The sequence below is a fragment of the Chlorocebus sabaeus genome, chromosome 2 (assembly GCF_047675955.1).
Source record: "Chlorocebus sabaeus isolate Y175 chromosome 2, mChlSab1.0.hap1, whole genome shotgun sequence".
NCBI classification, from domain to species: Eukaryota; Metazoa; Chordata; class Mammalia; order Primates; family Cercopithecidae; genus Chlorocebus; species Chlorocebus sabaeus.
The window spans coordinates 69,710,765-69,726,508 of NC_132905.1; the positions used below are offsets into that span (position 1 = coordinate 69,710,765).

Consider the following 15,744-nt stretch of genomic DNA (forward strand, 5'->3'; position numbering starts at 1 on the left):
AGCTGATGGCGCATTCTAGGTTAGGATGATCTGGACCAGGTTGTACGTTGTTCTCAAAGAATTCAGGGAAAAGTTTGTTTGTTTAATCTGTTTATCATAGTAAAATCTTTCTTTGCAATGTCATACAAAGTTGGCATTATGCGTGCACTGTTGAAGAAAACATTTTTTTTTTTAAAGAATGTACTCCAAAACCATTTAATTAGTGAAAATGTTTAATAATGATTTGATTTTTTTAAAGCAGTAAGAGCTAACACTCCAGACACAAAAGACTGCATATGGTGTGATTCCTTTTATATGAAGAATTCAGAAGAGGCAAACCTTTAGGGGCAGAATGTAGATGAGTGGGCACCTGAGGCTGAAAGTGAGGTCACAGAGTGACAGAAAATGGACACAGGGAAGCCTTCTGAGATGGTGGGAATGTCCCATGCTGGACTGTGGTCATGGTTGCACAACTCAGTAAATTCACTGAAAATCACTGGATTCTACACTTGAAAAATGTGAATTTTATGCTATGTAAATGATATCTCAATAAAGATATCTTTAAATAATAATAGCTTACACAGCTGGTTGCGGTGCCTCACACCTGTAATCCCAGCACCTTGAGAGGCTGAGGTGGGCGGATCACCTGAGGTCAGGAGTTTGAGACCAGCCTGGCCAACATAGCGAAACCCCGTCTCTACTAAAACTACGAATATTAGCCAGGCGTGATGTTGGATGCCTGTAATCCCAGCTACTCAGGAGGCTGAGGCAGGAGAATCACGAACCTAGGAGGGGAAGGTTGCAGTGAGCTGAGATTGTGCCACTGCACTGCAGCCTGAGCAACACAGCAAGCCTTCATCTCAAAAATAATAATAAATAATAATAATAGCTAATACTTGCTGAAGACTTCCTCCCAACTACGCCCTGTTCTAACAGCTTTAAATGTATTAATAAATTGATATTCAAAGCAGTCCTTCTGTGAACAACCTCTTCAAATCCTTTGCATAGTGTGTGATGGATTTTTAAAATTTGCAGGAGTGATTCATGTATTCCGGATGCTAACTTTTGTCTCTTAAGTGTTAGAAAATCTCTCCTAGATTGTCACTTATCTTAAACTTCGCAAAATCAAAGCAAAGCAAAATATAAAGGGAACCACGGTCATTTATTTGCATATGTGGTTCTTATCCTTGCCAACATTCTGTAAAGAAAATTCTTTAAAAAATGCTAGCTCTACTCTATCACCGTTGTTCTGGAGTTTTCTACTTTGAAATGGCAACCACACAGCAGACAGGTGCATTTTTTAGCCAAACAAGCATTGGTGTTAACTGCAAACAGGAGTTAAATGGCAAGAACTGCTAGGGTTGTAATGGGCTGGCCCGGAGTGGGCGGGAAAACTGTCCAGAGGGAACCTCTTCCACCCCAGCCTCTCACTCCTCGCACATGCTCATGTTCTCCTCCCACTTTTCTTTCCTGGATTGGAAGTGCAGGCTGATTCCAGCTCCCACAGACACCTCAAGCCCAAGTTTTCCAAATTGTGATTTGAGGTTCATTCATGAGTCTTGAAATCATTAGTGCGTTGTAACCAGCAATTTTTTAAAATAAAGAATACAGTAGTTTGGAAAACAACGAAGGGCATCACATGAAGAAAGTATAAACACTGTTTTGTAATTTAAACATTTATTTTTCAGTTGTGTGTATATGAGTATGTGTTCCATTGGGCCAAAATGTGAAAATCTTTTCCTACCATGGGCTGCAATCACAATTTGAAAACGCCCACCTTAATCCCTACAGAAAGGCATGAGCTGTACACATTAGGGCCATAGCAGCTGGCTGGATCTTCGTATCCTGGCATCAATGATGCTAAGCTCCAAACTTAAAAAAATGAAAGAAAATAATTTTCAAATATAAATGCCCCTTCCTTCCTTCCTTCCTTCCTTCCTTCCTTCCTTCCTTCCTTCTTTCCTTCCTTCCTTTCTTTCTCTCTCTCTCTCTCTCTTTCCTCTCTCTCTCTCTCTCTCTCTCCCCCCCCCCCCCCCACCTTCTTTCTTTCTTTTTCTGGCAGGGTCTCACTCTGTCACCCAGGCTGGAGTGCAGGGGACGCAATCTCGGCTCACTGCAACTTCCACCTCGCAGGTTCAAGCCATTCTCCTGACTCAGCCTCCCGAGGAGCTGGGATTACAGGCATGTGCCACCAGGCCTGGCTGATTTTTGTATTTTTAGTAGAGACAGAGTTTCACCATGTTGGCTAGGCTGGTCTTGAACTCCTGACCTCGAATGATCCATCCACCTAGACCTCCCAAAATGCTGGGATTACAGGCGTGAGCCACCGTGCCTGGACTAAACAGCATCTTTCTGTACCTTGTAAATTTCCATGACTTTCTACCAAAAGCAGAGAAGCAACAGCGAGGCCAAATTTTGGACCACAGGAAGGAAAACTTTACAGAATCTCAAGAGGACCACCAGCTCTGCTGCTGGCAAACTTTGTTGCTATCCTTTCATCCATGAAGATGCGAACATTCAAGATGAATGAAAGGCTCGGAGCAGAAGCCAGCCTACAGATGCTCACAAAATCCCCATCCTGCCCTGGTAGTGTAATAAGCAGGAAGAACCTCCACGAGGAAGAAAAATGAAAATGGTGACTAAGCAAATGTCTCGAAGGCCCTTTACCCACTCACTGGAATCTTAATTCAACAGCTTAAACTTAGAGCCAAGGCAAGTTTTGTTTTCATTCTCTAAAGAAAAGACTGCTAAGTCTGACCCCAACGTCGGAAGGTTTGATTCTTTTTGGTGAGTCATATCCGCACTGGCATTTATATGCAGTTTATGAGTAGACGCTAAATCCCACCAACAACAACATTTTGCCTGACTTCAAAGGCCCAGAGTAAACGATGGCCTTTGATGCAGAAAAGAGGGCTTGGATAGAAACACCAGAAGAGCCAAAGCCCCCTTCCAACCATAAGAACTCAGAAAAATGTTAAGAATGCCTTCCGGTGGCAGAGCTGGCACAGAAAGAGGATGGGAGAAGGCAGGACAAAAACAAGCCTTATCTCCACAAATTGGAAACTTTTTAAATGGAAATCTTTTTTTTTTTTCTTTTTCTTTTTTTTTTTAAATCAAAATTTTTAAAAGTTAGAAGAGGTTTTTTTGTTTTGTTTTGTTTAAGGCATGTCATGAAATGCATTTATTAGCCACATCTCTTTGATTTATTAAAGCCCATTCATTAAAGGTAGCCTCGATGCCAACAAAACCCTCCCAGAGTAACGCAACACCCACATGTAAGGCCTCCAGCGATTTCGTCCCCAGATTATGGGCAAATCATCTCCTGGAACGGAGGGGCCTGTGTATGTCATATTACATCCTTGGGATGACTGCTGTGTTACATTGAGTCACTTGGTTCCTTGGGAATGTGCTAATTCACTGTCACATAAGAGTGACATTTCTGGATTATAAAAAATTAAGAAACTACTAATATCATTGCTACTTTTCTTAGAAAACTACAATTTGTTTTAGAGCTGGGTTAGAGTTCTCAACTGGTCTCAGATTAGAGAAGGTGTGGGCAGCCTTCCAGAAGTGGGTTGCCAACTCTCCTGGGAGTTTAGATGGGGAGGATGGCAGGGGCCTGGGAAGGTAGAACCACGACTCTGCTTAAATGACAACAGCAATGAAATTCCCCTTCCTCATTTTATTAAATTGGTGCAAAAGTAACTGTGATTTTTGCTCTTAAAAGCAATAGGCAAAAACCGTGATTATTTTTGCACCAACCTACTAATGAGCGGGCTATGTGGGTCATTCTGCTTCTCTTTGATACAACAGTCACAAAAGCACATCACTGCCGAGACCAGCTCAGTTGGGAAGACCCTAACCCAGTGGTGCTGGAGGAATTAAAGACACACAGAACTATACAGGTGTGGAGTGGGAAATCAGGGGTCTCACAGCCTCCAGAGCTGAGAGCCTGGAACAGAGATTTACCCACATATTTATTGACAGCAAGCCAGTGACAAGCACTGTTTCTATAGATTATAGATTAACTAAAAGTATTCCTTATGAGAAATAAAGGGATGGGCCGAAATAGAGGGATGGGCTCTGGCTAGTTATCTGCAGCAGGAGCAAGTCCTTAAGGCACAGATCGCTCATGCTATTGTTTGTGGTTAAGAACTCCTTTAAGCGGTTTTTCACCCTGGGTGGGCCAGGTGTTCCTTGCCCTCATTCCGGTAAACCCACAACCTTCCATTATGGGCGTCATGGCCATCACAAACATGTCACATGTTTGTGATGCAGAGATTTTGTGCTGCAGAGATTTTGTTTATGGCCTGTTTGGGGGCCAGTTCATGGCCAGATTTTGGGGGACCTGTTCCCAGCATATCACCAGCCACCTTTCAAAGGTGGGCAGAGGAAGGATCTGCCATGGTGAGAGTATTTTATTACTGACATTGCATACAATTGCCAGTGCATAGTGATGTTGAAATGTAGATAGTCACTTCTATTTATTTTTATTATTTCTTTCTTTCTTTAGTAAATAGATCTCACCCTGTCATCTAGATTGGAGTGCAGTGGTGAGATCATAGTTCATTGTAACCTCAGATTCCTGGGCTCAAGCAGTCCTTCTGCTGCAGCCTCCCAAATAGCTAGGACTGCAGGTGCCTGACACCTTGCCCTGCTAATTTTTTTTTCTTTTTCTTTTTTTTTTTTTTTTAAGAGAGAGAGGGGTCTCACTATGTTACCCAGGCTAGTCTCTGACTACTGGCCTCAAACAATTCTGCCTTGGCTTCCCAAAATGCCAGAATGACAGGCATGACTGTATCATTTAGTCATTCATGTCTTTAGCAGAGTGACTTGAATCAGCTTTATTGAAATAATAGCTACCAACTGCTGAGCTCAACTCCATGGTCCTGTGTTAAGCGTGTTACATACAACACTGTGTTTTCACAGTCTTATAACAGCCCTCTGCAGAAGAGACATAATCCCATGTTACAACCGAGTCCTAGAAAGTGTCCCTACACTGCCCAACACGCAGCAGACACACAGCAGAAAGGAATATGAACCCAGAACTACCTAAATCCAAGCCTCGCTGAAACCTACATTTCCTGAAAGAATGCAGTTTGGGAGGTGAGGTTTTGAGGAAGGAAGCATAATGCACATTAAGGAAAAGAAGTTTCCAGTGAGGCTTGCTGGTAAAAGAGCTTTCCGTAAAGACAAGCAAATAAACCCGATCAGTGGCATTTGCCAATTTCCCTGGTGTAAATATTCCCACCGTGGCAGATTCCACAGAACACAGGCAGAGCTGGTAACACATGCATAACTGGCTCGCATGATAAGCACTGGCTCCACACACCACAGGGTACAGCCGTGCAGCCTTTGGACATTCACAGTGTCCTGCCCAGACTAGAACGGGGAAGTGAGGAGAAGAGCCTCAGGAGGTGTGAGAGATGCAGAAAAAGAGGCAGGAAGGTGTGCAGACAATCTCACTTCCACCTCCTAAATGGCAGTGCTCAGGTTGCCAGTGTCTAGGTTACACAGTGGCTCTGCCTCTCATCTGCTCTCTATGGGGCAGCCAGTGGGGCCTTATGACTTCATCTTAGCACCCTCCCTGCTTAAATGCTGCCCTACAGATAGAGCCCCACCTCCTTCCTTGGCTCTGAGGGCTCAGGATCCCTACTCCAGCTCCCCAGCTGGTGCTCTCTCCTGCTATCTTGCTTCTGTGCTCCTACCCCGTGACTGGCTGCGCCAATGCACCTGCAACCCCCAGCCACAGGCTTCTGTATGGAGCAGTCTTTCTGTGCCCTGCATCCCTGCAGTTCTCAGCTCCGTCACCACTTGGTCCAAAAAGACTCCACTGAACCCCCAGTTGAGGTCAATTCCTCCTATGAGGCTGGGCACGGTGGTTCACGCCTGTGAGCCTAGCACTTTGGGAGGCCAAGGGGGACAGATCACTTGAGGTCGGGAGTTCAAGACCAGCCTGGCCAACATGGAGAAACCAGGTCTCTACTAAAAATACAAAAATTAGCCAGGTGTGGTGGTGCATGCCTGTAATCCCAGTTACTCAGGAGGCTGAGGCAGGAGAATTGCTTGAACCCGTGAGGCAGAGGTTGCAGTGAGCCAAGATCAAGCCACTATACTCCAGCCTGGGTGATGGAGTGAGACCCTATCTCAAGAAAAAAAAAAAAAAAAATTCTTCTGCAAGCTGCTTGCATAGTACCAAGTGCCTCTCCATGAAGCCCTGACCCTACCTGGAATCTTGCACATATTTATGTGAAACTCACAGTGAGTATCAGGCCCCACAGGACTGGACAATCTGGTTACCAAGGATGCGCTCACCTGTGTCTCTCCAGTGCCGAGCACAGGACCTGGCCCCTGCTGGGTGAACATTTGCTCCGTGAATATATATTAAGCACCTACTGCTCTGGGGTGACAATGCTGAACCACACAGAGTTCCTGCTTTCATGATGCTCACAATCTGATGCAGTGTGTGTGCAAATCATACACAGGCCACAAATAAGGTAAATCTAAATGATAATGCTGCTGTGAAGAAAATAACATAGGATGCTGTGATAGTAGAGGGGTTTTTTTTTTGGTGGTGGTTGCTGTTTTTTGGACAGAGAAGGTCTCTCTTGAAAGGTGCTGTTTGGGGTGGAGATTACACAAGGAGAAGGAACCAGCTGTGTGAAGATCTTAGGCATGGTTGCTGGGTGAAGGAAGGTTGTGAAATACCCTGGAGGGGGTGTCGACACCACCCACAATAGAACCGCCATTCAGGGAATGTCTGCGGGATGTGAGTTCTCTTCATCCTCCACTCCTGTGCACAGTGGGGGCTTCATAAGTGTTTGCTGAAATGATATGAGTAAACCAGAGGAAGCCTCACACCACAGTCGCGGGGCTGGGGCTCTGTACTGACTTATCTGAGGCTCGGGCAATTTTACAAAGGTCATTTGACTTCTCTTAGAGGCTGGCTTTTCTCAACTTATGAAACATTTCAAACATATAGAAAATGTGAAAGAACATCACAACCAACAGCCATATTCCCACCACCTCAGTTCTCCAACTGTTAACATCTTGAACAAGGGCTTTTTTTTTTTTTTTCCAAGACGGAGTCTCGCTCTGTCACCCAGGCGGGAGTGCAATGGCGCCATCTCAGCTCACTGCAACCTCTGCCTCCCGGGTTCAAGTGATTCTCCTGCCTCAGCCTCCCGAGTAGCTGGGATTACAGGCGTCCACCACTATGCCCAGCTAATTTCATATTTTTAGTAGAGACGAGGTTTCTCCATGTTGGTCAGGCTGGTCTCAAGCACCCGACCTCAGGTGATCTGCCCACCTTGGCCTCCCAAAGTGCTGGGATTACAGGCGTGAGCCACCGCCCCCAGCCAAAAGCCACTTTTTAAAGGGCAATCTTTTACATCATGGAAGGAGGGAAGTGGAGAACAGAAAAAAAAAGAAGGCAAAGCTAATGGCAGTCAAGGGTGTCTTCAAGGCCATGACACAGTCATCTGTGAGGTTCAGCGGTGGGAGGGAAGTGAGGAAGAACACTGAGATCTTGGTGTGATTTCCTGAGTCTGTTGACTGAGGCAGGAGGTGATCCCAATGTCTGGTGCTGGAGGGAGGGTAGAGAGGGGTCACGAAGGGAGTTCAGGCGGTTCTGAATGGCTGGGCCTGCTTGTAGATATTTGCGATTGTCTGTACATGTGAGCGTGTGTGAGCATGTATGATAGTGTGAGTGAGTGTGACAGCTTGTGTGCGTTTGAGTGTGTATAATGGGGTATAAGGTCGTGCTAGTGTGTGCCTGTGGGTGATGATGTCTATTATGAGAGGCGTGTGTGATGAGTATCTATTATATGCTGTAAGAGCGTGAGTGCCTTTGCATGTGCTGTGTTAGAAAAGCACAGGGCAGTTTTGACGTATGTGGACCCTGGCAGGGAAGGAGTTTGACAGAAGCCTGCATATCTGCTGAAGGGTTCGGGGGCTTTCTCCCCAGATGTGTACCTGAGACTACAGTACGAGTGTGGCCTGACCTCTCCCCACATAAGTCTGGCACCTAGGCCACCAGGATATCGGGGAACTCTGGGCTCCAGGATGGGAGCTAACAGACAACAAAATGCAAAAAGTGAAAACAGGTGTGTTGGGTGGCAGGCAGAAGGCTTAAAAATGCTTAACTCGACCAGGCGCGGTGGCTCATGCCTGTAATCCTAGCACTTTGGGAGGCCATGACGGGTGGATCACCTGAGGTCAGGAGTTCAAGACCAGCCTGACCAGCATGGCGAAACCCTCTCTCTACTAAAAATACAAAATTAGCCAGGCATGGTGGCACATGCCTGTAGTCCCGGCTACTCGGGAAGCTGAGGCAGGAGAATTGCTTGAACCTGGGAGGCGAAAGTTGTGGTGAGCCGAGATTGCCCGTTGCACTCCATCCTGGGCAACAAGAGTGAAACTCTGTCTCAAAAAAAAAAAAAAAATGCTTAACTTCTCATTTTTTGGTTTGCAACAAGGTGTGCAGGAACCTCTAATGCCACAGTGACCTATGATTTATCTCAGGCAGGCTCTTGGCGCCTGGAAGTGTGACCCACCCACGGAAGATGGATTATTTTTGGCCATCACAAAGCTGATGTGTGTTAGAAATGGCAAAAGTCAATGGAGAAAAGAACAAGAACCAGAATAAAAGAGATTGCTCCAGCCATGCCCCCTCTCACTCTCCTGGGGAACAAGGAGCCCCTGCCGTGGGTGGGGGCGGGAGGAGCCGGATCAAAGCGCTGAAGCAGTGGGTGCAGGTGGCAAGTGGGTCACTGAGCCTCAAGGAAAAACAGGGAGCCCCTCAATCTCAGCACAAGACACCTCTGAAAAGCAGAACCAGTTCCTCACTTTGAGGAACAGCAATAGCAGTCTCTCACCACCCCTGGGAGCTGTAGCATCAGTACAACTGAGTTTTACAGATTGGATTCTTAAAATTCAGGCATTTGTAAGAAAATGAAGGCATGTGCAGACTCACGCACACAAAATCCCTCTCTCTCTCTCTCTCTCTCTCTCTCTCTCTCTCTCTCTGTCTTTCTTTCTAAAAAACTGGGTAGGATGGAGCCCAATGTTTCTATTAATGAGTTTCAAAGTTGGACAAATGCCAACGGGCAGAGAATTTTGACCAGGAGTGTAAAAGAAGGGAGAACCACACCCCAAACACACTGTCCCCCTCCGAAGTTACTTACTAGGTTGGCATTTAAAGGAGACCAGGAGGTATTTACTGCTTCCTGGACAAAGGTCAGGTCCAAAAACACGGCTATTGACCAGGAGGTGGCAGGCCCGCTGGTTCTGGCATTCGTCCAGCACCTTCTAGAAGGAGAGGGTAGAAAAGGGACAGGCTTGAAAACTGCTCACAGGGACTGCCAGACCCGAACCTGGGCTGCTCTGGGCTCTGCAAAGGGAAGGACGCCTCCCCACCTGGCCAGGCTGTGTCTAAGGCCGAAGAGCAATACACGTGGGTGAGTGGATTGGCTCCCTGTCTCCTTGCTCTTTCTCCTGAAAAGAAACCTGATCCAATAGTGCCAGGCTCCTGGGAAAACTAACCTCTGATCCACCACCACGGGTGCGGCTGCTGATACTTTCAGCAAAGGCACTGACTACCGAGGTTCTAGGAGGTGCAAGCGAGGTCAGAGTACTTTCCGGTATTGGGGTGCAGGGGACTTCAAGGTCCCCTTCGAGCGGGGTCCCCTAGCTTTAAGCTGAAAGAGCTGTGACCATCAGCAATCACAGTCCTGGCCCTTCATCCTTAAACAGCCCTCCACAGGCCACAGGAGAGCTGTGCACTGGGGAGCCCTTGAGTACCCAAACCCTTTCCAGCTTATGAACTGTCCCCAGGCCAAAAAATAAAAATTACAAATTGATTCCCACCCTCATCAAACTCAAGAGGATGGGACCCACTTCTCCCTCGGGGAGCAGTTTTCTTAGTGGAATACTCAGACTTTCTGTTGAGCATTGGGAGTAAACGCTTTCCTTCAAATCTCAGTCTCTCTCTGTCTCCTGATTTTTTCCAGGCAGCTCCTTCGTGTTTAAGACATCTGCTCTCTGGAAGCTCACAGAACGCCCTCCTCCAGGTCCTGATAAGGCTCAGCATTTTGCTGCTGTTCTCTAGGTCCTCATTCCCAAATGGAACAAGTCCTGCCTGTGATAAACACAGAGGTCCTGAACTTGGGTCTGGTTAAAACAAAAACAAAAAGGACACCAAGTACAGTTAAAAAAAAAAAAAAAAAAATTCCCAAGAATCTGCTTATTGCTTTAGGTCTGAATTTGGTGCAAACACATGAGCCTCTCTGAGTCACCATGTTCTCATAGTAGCTCATGGAGTATCTCCACGAAGAATGCTGGCCCTGCCAGCTATACCCCGTTCTCTCAGGGGCCCAGCAGATGTGTCTCAATCAGAAAAAACACCCGAGAAACCCCTCAGACCCCAGAGGGTGCAGCTTTCAGATGACTGCATGTGGCATGGCCAAACGTCATGGTGAAACGACTCAGCCTACAGACGTCACTGGAGGGCTCCGCGGTTACAACCGCAGAGCAGACCCCAGGGCAGGGCTGTTTCCAAACTATGTCATGAGCTGGAAAATGCAGAAAGGGGGACTTCCTGTTGACAGTCAAGGGATGGATCAGCTGTGGTCTTCCGTGTGGACGTCTCCCCACGTTAAGCAACCTCCCTCTGAGGAAGCACCTTGCCTGGGCTCCGAGTGCAGCTTAAAAGACACAAAAGAAGGCTGGGCGCAGTGGCTCATGCCTGTAATCCCAGCATTTTGGGAGGCCGAGGCGGGCAGATCACCTGAGGTCAGGAGTTCAAGACCAGCCTGACTAACATAGTGAAACCCTGTCTCTACAAAAAAATACAAAAATTAGCCGGGCGTGGTGGTGGGCGCCTGTGATCCTAGCTACTCAGGGGGCTGAGGCAGGAGAATTGCTTGAACCTGGGAGCTGGAGGTTGCAGTGAGCCAAGATTGCCCCATTGCACTCCAGCCTGGGCAATAAGAGCAAAACTCTGTCTCAAACAAACAAAAAAGACACAAAAGTAAAGGACTTCTTGACCTCTGGTTGAAAGAGTAGTGCATGGGGATGTTTCTGGCAAACAAACCCTCCCAACAACATCAGAACTGTGTTCACAGATGCTAACCTGTCGGCCTGGTTATAGAACATCCCCTTCCCTCAGGGGTATCTGGCAGAGGCAGGTACCCGTGGAATGTTGGGGGTGGTGCCCATGCTCTAGTGTGTGCCAGGAGTTCATACTTTTACAAAGTAGCCGCTTTAGAAAAAATGTTGGTACTGGCCAATTTCATGCACCCAGGAGGGCAGCAGGTAGCGTGGGATCCAAGGATGGATGGCCAGGGCAGGTGACTGAGAAATGGGGGTGGGTCAAGAGGGGTGTAGCTCCTGGGGTGGTGTCCAACAGAGAGAATTAGGGGTAGGGTGGGTGCTATGGCTGGAATGTTTATCCCCCCCAAAACTCACATCGAAATGTAATTGCCACTGTAACAGTATTAACAGGTGGAGTCATTAAGGGGTGGTTAGACCATCAAGTCTCCATCCTCACAAATGGATTAATACTGTTTTTTGTTGTTGTTGTTGTTGTTGTTGTTGTTTTCAGGAGTAGGTTGTTAGAGTGGCACTAGGCACTAGGCTTGTTATAATAGGCAAGTTTGGCCCCCTCTCCTCTTGCCCCTTCCATTTCTGCCACATGAGTACCAGCGTTCCCCAACACCCTAGAGGATGTAGTGTTCAAGGAGCCATCCTGGAAGTAGAGACACCAAACCTGTGGCCCCTTGCTCTTGGACTTCCTGACCTTCAGAACAGTGAGAAATCAATGTCAGTTCCTTACGAATTACCCAGGCTCAGGTATGCTATTATAGCAGCACAAAAAGGACTAAGAGAGTGGAGCACACAGGGAAAGCAACTTTTTGTCTCCTGAAGAAACATTGTTTCTCCTCAAGGTATAGAAACCATGTCACCGGCAGTCATTCAAACACATTCATTTTGGCTACTCAACTGGTGTGTTTCACCAATCACCTGAATACCCAGATACTACTATGCTTGGAGTGGAAGCAAGGGATGGTATGAGAAATAGAAAACTTCTTACATCATCACATTAGTTTTGCGTCTCCTATTTGGGCCTTAAGGAGAACTACACAGCATTAAAGCTACTCCTATTTCTCCTTAGTTCTCCTAGCAAATTTATCTTTATCCATATTTCCTGTGGTCAACAAAATCAAACAGACTTCCAACTTGCCAGCTGCTTTAAACTCCGTGCTTTAAATGTATTCATATGGAACTTGGGAGGCATTAAAAAAAAAATCCAAGGCCGAGTGACTCAGTAATCCTGGTCAACTAGTTGTATATGTTAGGGGCCACAGATGGTAAAGTAGAAGCTGCTCAGATGATTGAAAGCCATGCAAAGTCTAAAACTATCACTGAAATATTAGTTTGACCTTCTCCTATACCAAATATTTCCCTAAATATGCCAACCACAAGAAGAATGACTTAAGCCACACCTCTCCCAATTCCTGGTACTATCTGGTAGAAGGAAGGAGTCAGTAAAGGCTGCCTAAAATAGCTCCAAGCAAGAATGACATGATTATCTATAACTGGAGAAGCAAACCATGAAAAAACACAAGGCGGTTACTGATATTTCCTTCCCTGAGTACATTTTCTTTTTTCTTTTCTTTTCTTTTTTTTTTTTTTTTTTTTTGAGATGGAGTCTCACTCTATTGCCTAGGCTAGAGTGCAGTGGCACGATCTCAGCTCACTGCAACCTCCGCCTCCTGGGTTCAAGTGATTCTTCTCCCTCACCCTCCCAAGTAGCTGGGACTACAGGTACGTGCCACCATGCTCAGCTAATTTTTGCATTATTAGTAGAGATGGGGTTTCGCCATATTGGCCAGGCTGGTCTTGAACTCCTGGTGATCCGCCCACCTCACCTCCCAAGGTGCTGGGATTACAGGCATGAGCCACCACGCCCGGCCCTTTGAGTACATTTTCTAAGAATTTGGTCATGACTTCAGATGTCTGCCTCAAAGAGATACTTGTGGTTTCCATTAAAGAACCCACCTTCCCTTTCTACAGGAGTATTTATGGGAGATGTAGGCCTGGAGGTTGGAATCCATCCTGGTTGTACTTTGCTATACTGAAGTAAGGAGTAAACCTACAAATAAATTCATATTGAAGTGCACAAAGGGGGCTCTACAATAGGTAGGAATTCTATTTAGTTTTGTTGGGTAACAAATTCTTTGAGAAGCAAATAACGGCTCACCTACAAAACTGGTGATCTGTATAAATTGGGATTTTTCATGGATCAGTTGTGCTTGGATTAAACTATATAATCACAAATATATTTACACCCAGAGAGAGAGAGAAAGAGTGTGTGTTGAAACTGTATCATCTTAACATGTCTACAAAAGGCAATACCTGGAAGGTGGTGGGTGCCACACAGGTTAAGCTGTCTTCCCTCTGGGAGGCAGGCTTCTGGGAACTACACATTTGGTAATCTTGCCCATAAAATGCCGATTGGACACTTATCGTAGAATGCCGAGGGCACTGTAGATTCAAATAGTCCCCATCACAGGCATAGGTGGTGTGGTTTTGCAGGAGTTTGGTTAGGTAACCTGGAAAATATTCAGTCGGGTTACAAGAGGCCCAGGAACCCACCACTCCTCCATGGGTTTGGGGACAGGAGGAGGTTGGTTCCCCTGGGGAAGGGCTGTTCAGTCAACAACATGTGGGGTGGGGCCTCCCTAGCAGCTCTGGTGCAAAAGTCACCAAACTAGGCCCAGAGGTGGGGCACAGGAGCAAATGTCAGCTTTCATGTTGATACAGAAGTGGGGCAGGGGAGTGCTGGGTAGAGAAGGATGGGGTCCCTGGTGAGGGCTCCACCCTTGGGTTTGTGCCCATGGACCTTAGTGAGAACAGGCACTCCTGTTTCCATGTCCAAATGTTGCATTTTCCAAGACTACTCTGGCCTGCCATGACCCCCATCCTGTGCCCATAAAAAACCCAAGACCCTAGTGGGCACAGACACAAGTGGCTGGACGTCAAGAGGAGCAGAAGAGCACACCGACAGATACCAGCAGATGCCGGCAGGCTTTTGACAGCGGGGCAACATGGAATTCAGTCGGGGGCAGTTGGAGGGAGAGTCTAGCTGCTGGGCGGCCCAACTCTAGGCGAAGACCACCTTCCCACTCCATCCCCCTTCTGGCTCCCCATCCATCTGAGAGCTACCTCCTCCACTCAATAAAACCTCACACTCATTCTCTAAGTCCACGTGTGATCTGATTTTTCAAGTACACTAAGGCAAGAATCCAGGATACAGAAAGCCCTCTGTCTTTGTAATAAGGCAGAGGGTCTAATTGAGCTGATTAACACAAGCTGCCTGCAGATCGCATAACTGAAGGAGACCGCTGTAACACATGCCTACTGGGGCTTCGGGAGCTGTAAACACTCAATGCTACATGCTGCTGTGGGGTCGGAGCCCAAAAATGCTCCCCACGACCTGCCCATCTGCATGTTCCGTCTAGGGGTTTGAGCAGCAGGGTACTGAAGAAGCAAGCCATGACCCTGTCACATGCCCTGCAAGGGGGATAAGGGAACTCCTCCTGTTTCAATGTCAGGGTCAGAAACCTTGGTCTGGGATGGCCCACTGAATGGTTTGGAGGGCTCTTTCCCCTTCAGGAAGCACTAAGGTATTGACCAGGAGCCAAAGAGTCCTGAAGCACCTTTATAAACCAGGAAAAAAATCGGGGTGAGTGTACCCTGGACGTGTGGATGCCCGTCCTGAGGAAGGCTTACATTTGCTTATCTCCCACTAGTGAGGCCATGCCTTATTGGGATGAAAGGATGCAGTTTCATTTCAAGAAATCACTCTTAGCTCTGTCTTGGTGCTGGAGAGGAATGACAGGCAGGGTGCCCTGTGCAGAGAAGGGGCCTGCTCCAAGGGCGTGGTGAGGGGAGGTGATGGTGGGGCTCTACTGTGGGTTGAATAGTGTCTCCTCAAATTCACATTCATCAGGAACCTCAGAATGTGACATTTAGAAATGGGGGGGTTGCAGATGTCATGAATTAAGTTGGCGATATACTGGAGGAAGGTGGGCCCTTAACACCATATGACTGGTGTCCTTATAAGAAGAAAAGAAGAGCCACAGAGGGAAGGCAGCCACGTGCAGCTGGAATGATGCATCTGAAGCCAAGGAATGCCGAGTGCTGCCGGCCACCACCCAAAGCTGGAAAAGGCCAGGAAGGAGTCTTCCCTCGAACCTTCAAAGGCAGCACAGCCCTGCCAACACCTGGATTCAGACTCTGGCCTCCAGAACTGTGAGAAGACGGATTTCTGTTGTTTTCAGCCACCCAAGCTTAGGAAATGGGTTGCAGCAGACACTGGAAATAAGACAGGCAGCCAGTCAGCCTCCTTGCAATTCCCGGGCAGCCTGCAGGAGCCACACTGGGCCCGGGGCTCTGAGAAGCTCTAAGGCCCAGCAGGCGCAAGGGCCTAAACTATTTCTCGGCAAGGAGGAAGGAAGGTTCATCCAGAATGTAGATCCCCTTCCTCCTCCTCACACCTCACGAGGTCACAGCGAGGCGGCTGGGAGGAGAGCCAGGGACTTTTCACTGAGGTGTGTGGGAGACATCTTGGCAGCCCTTGGCCTCTGAAGGGAGGAGGTGGCGTGAAGGAGGGCAGCTTCGGAACTTCCCAATTCCTGCTCGATGACCTGTGTGTAAAGTATTCCTGTTTAGGTTTCAAAATCCTCTCAGAAACATAATTCT

The 15,744-nt window shown here is 47.3% G+C and overlaps 1 protein-coding gene and 1 pseudogene across 4 annotated transcripts in view; both read right to left on the bottom strand.

The window, feature by feature from the left end:
• The window catches only part of EVA1C (eva-1 homolog C), a 108,116-nt gene that overhangs the window by 51,950 nt on the left and 40,422 nt on the right, over positions 1-15,744 (bottom strand). For 3 of the 4 annotated variants that reach the window (XM_037990627.2, XM_007964974.3, XM_007964952.3), the window contains exons 2-3: positions 13,396-13,592; positions 9,165-9,288 (exon numbers count right to left, since the gene is read on the bottom strand). The exons of the other annotated variant lie outside the window; for it this stretch is intronic. In XM_037990627.2, the coding sequence (XP_037846555.1) occupies positions 9,165-9,288; positions 13,396-13,592 (321 nt within the window). The remainder of the gene's footprint in view (positions 1-9,164; positions 9,289-13,395; positions 13,593-15,744) is intronic. 4 annotated transcript variants of the gene reach the window in all.
• LOC103217059 (histone demethylase UTY-like) lies at positions 10,424-12,307 on the bottom strand (annotated as a pseudogene).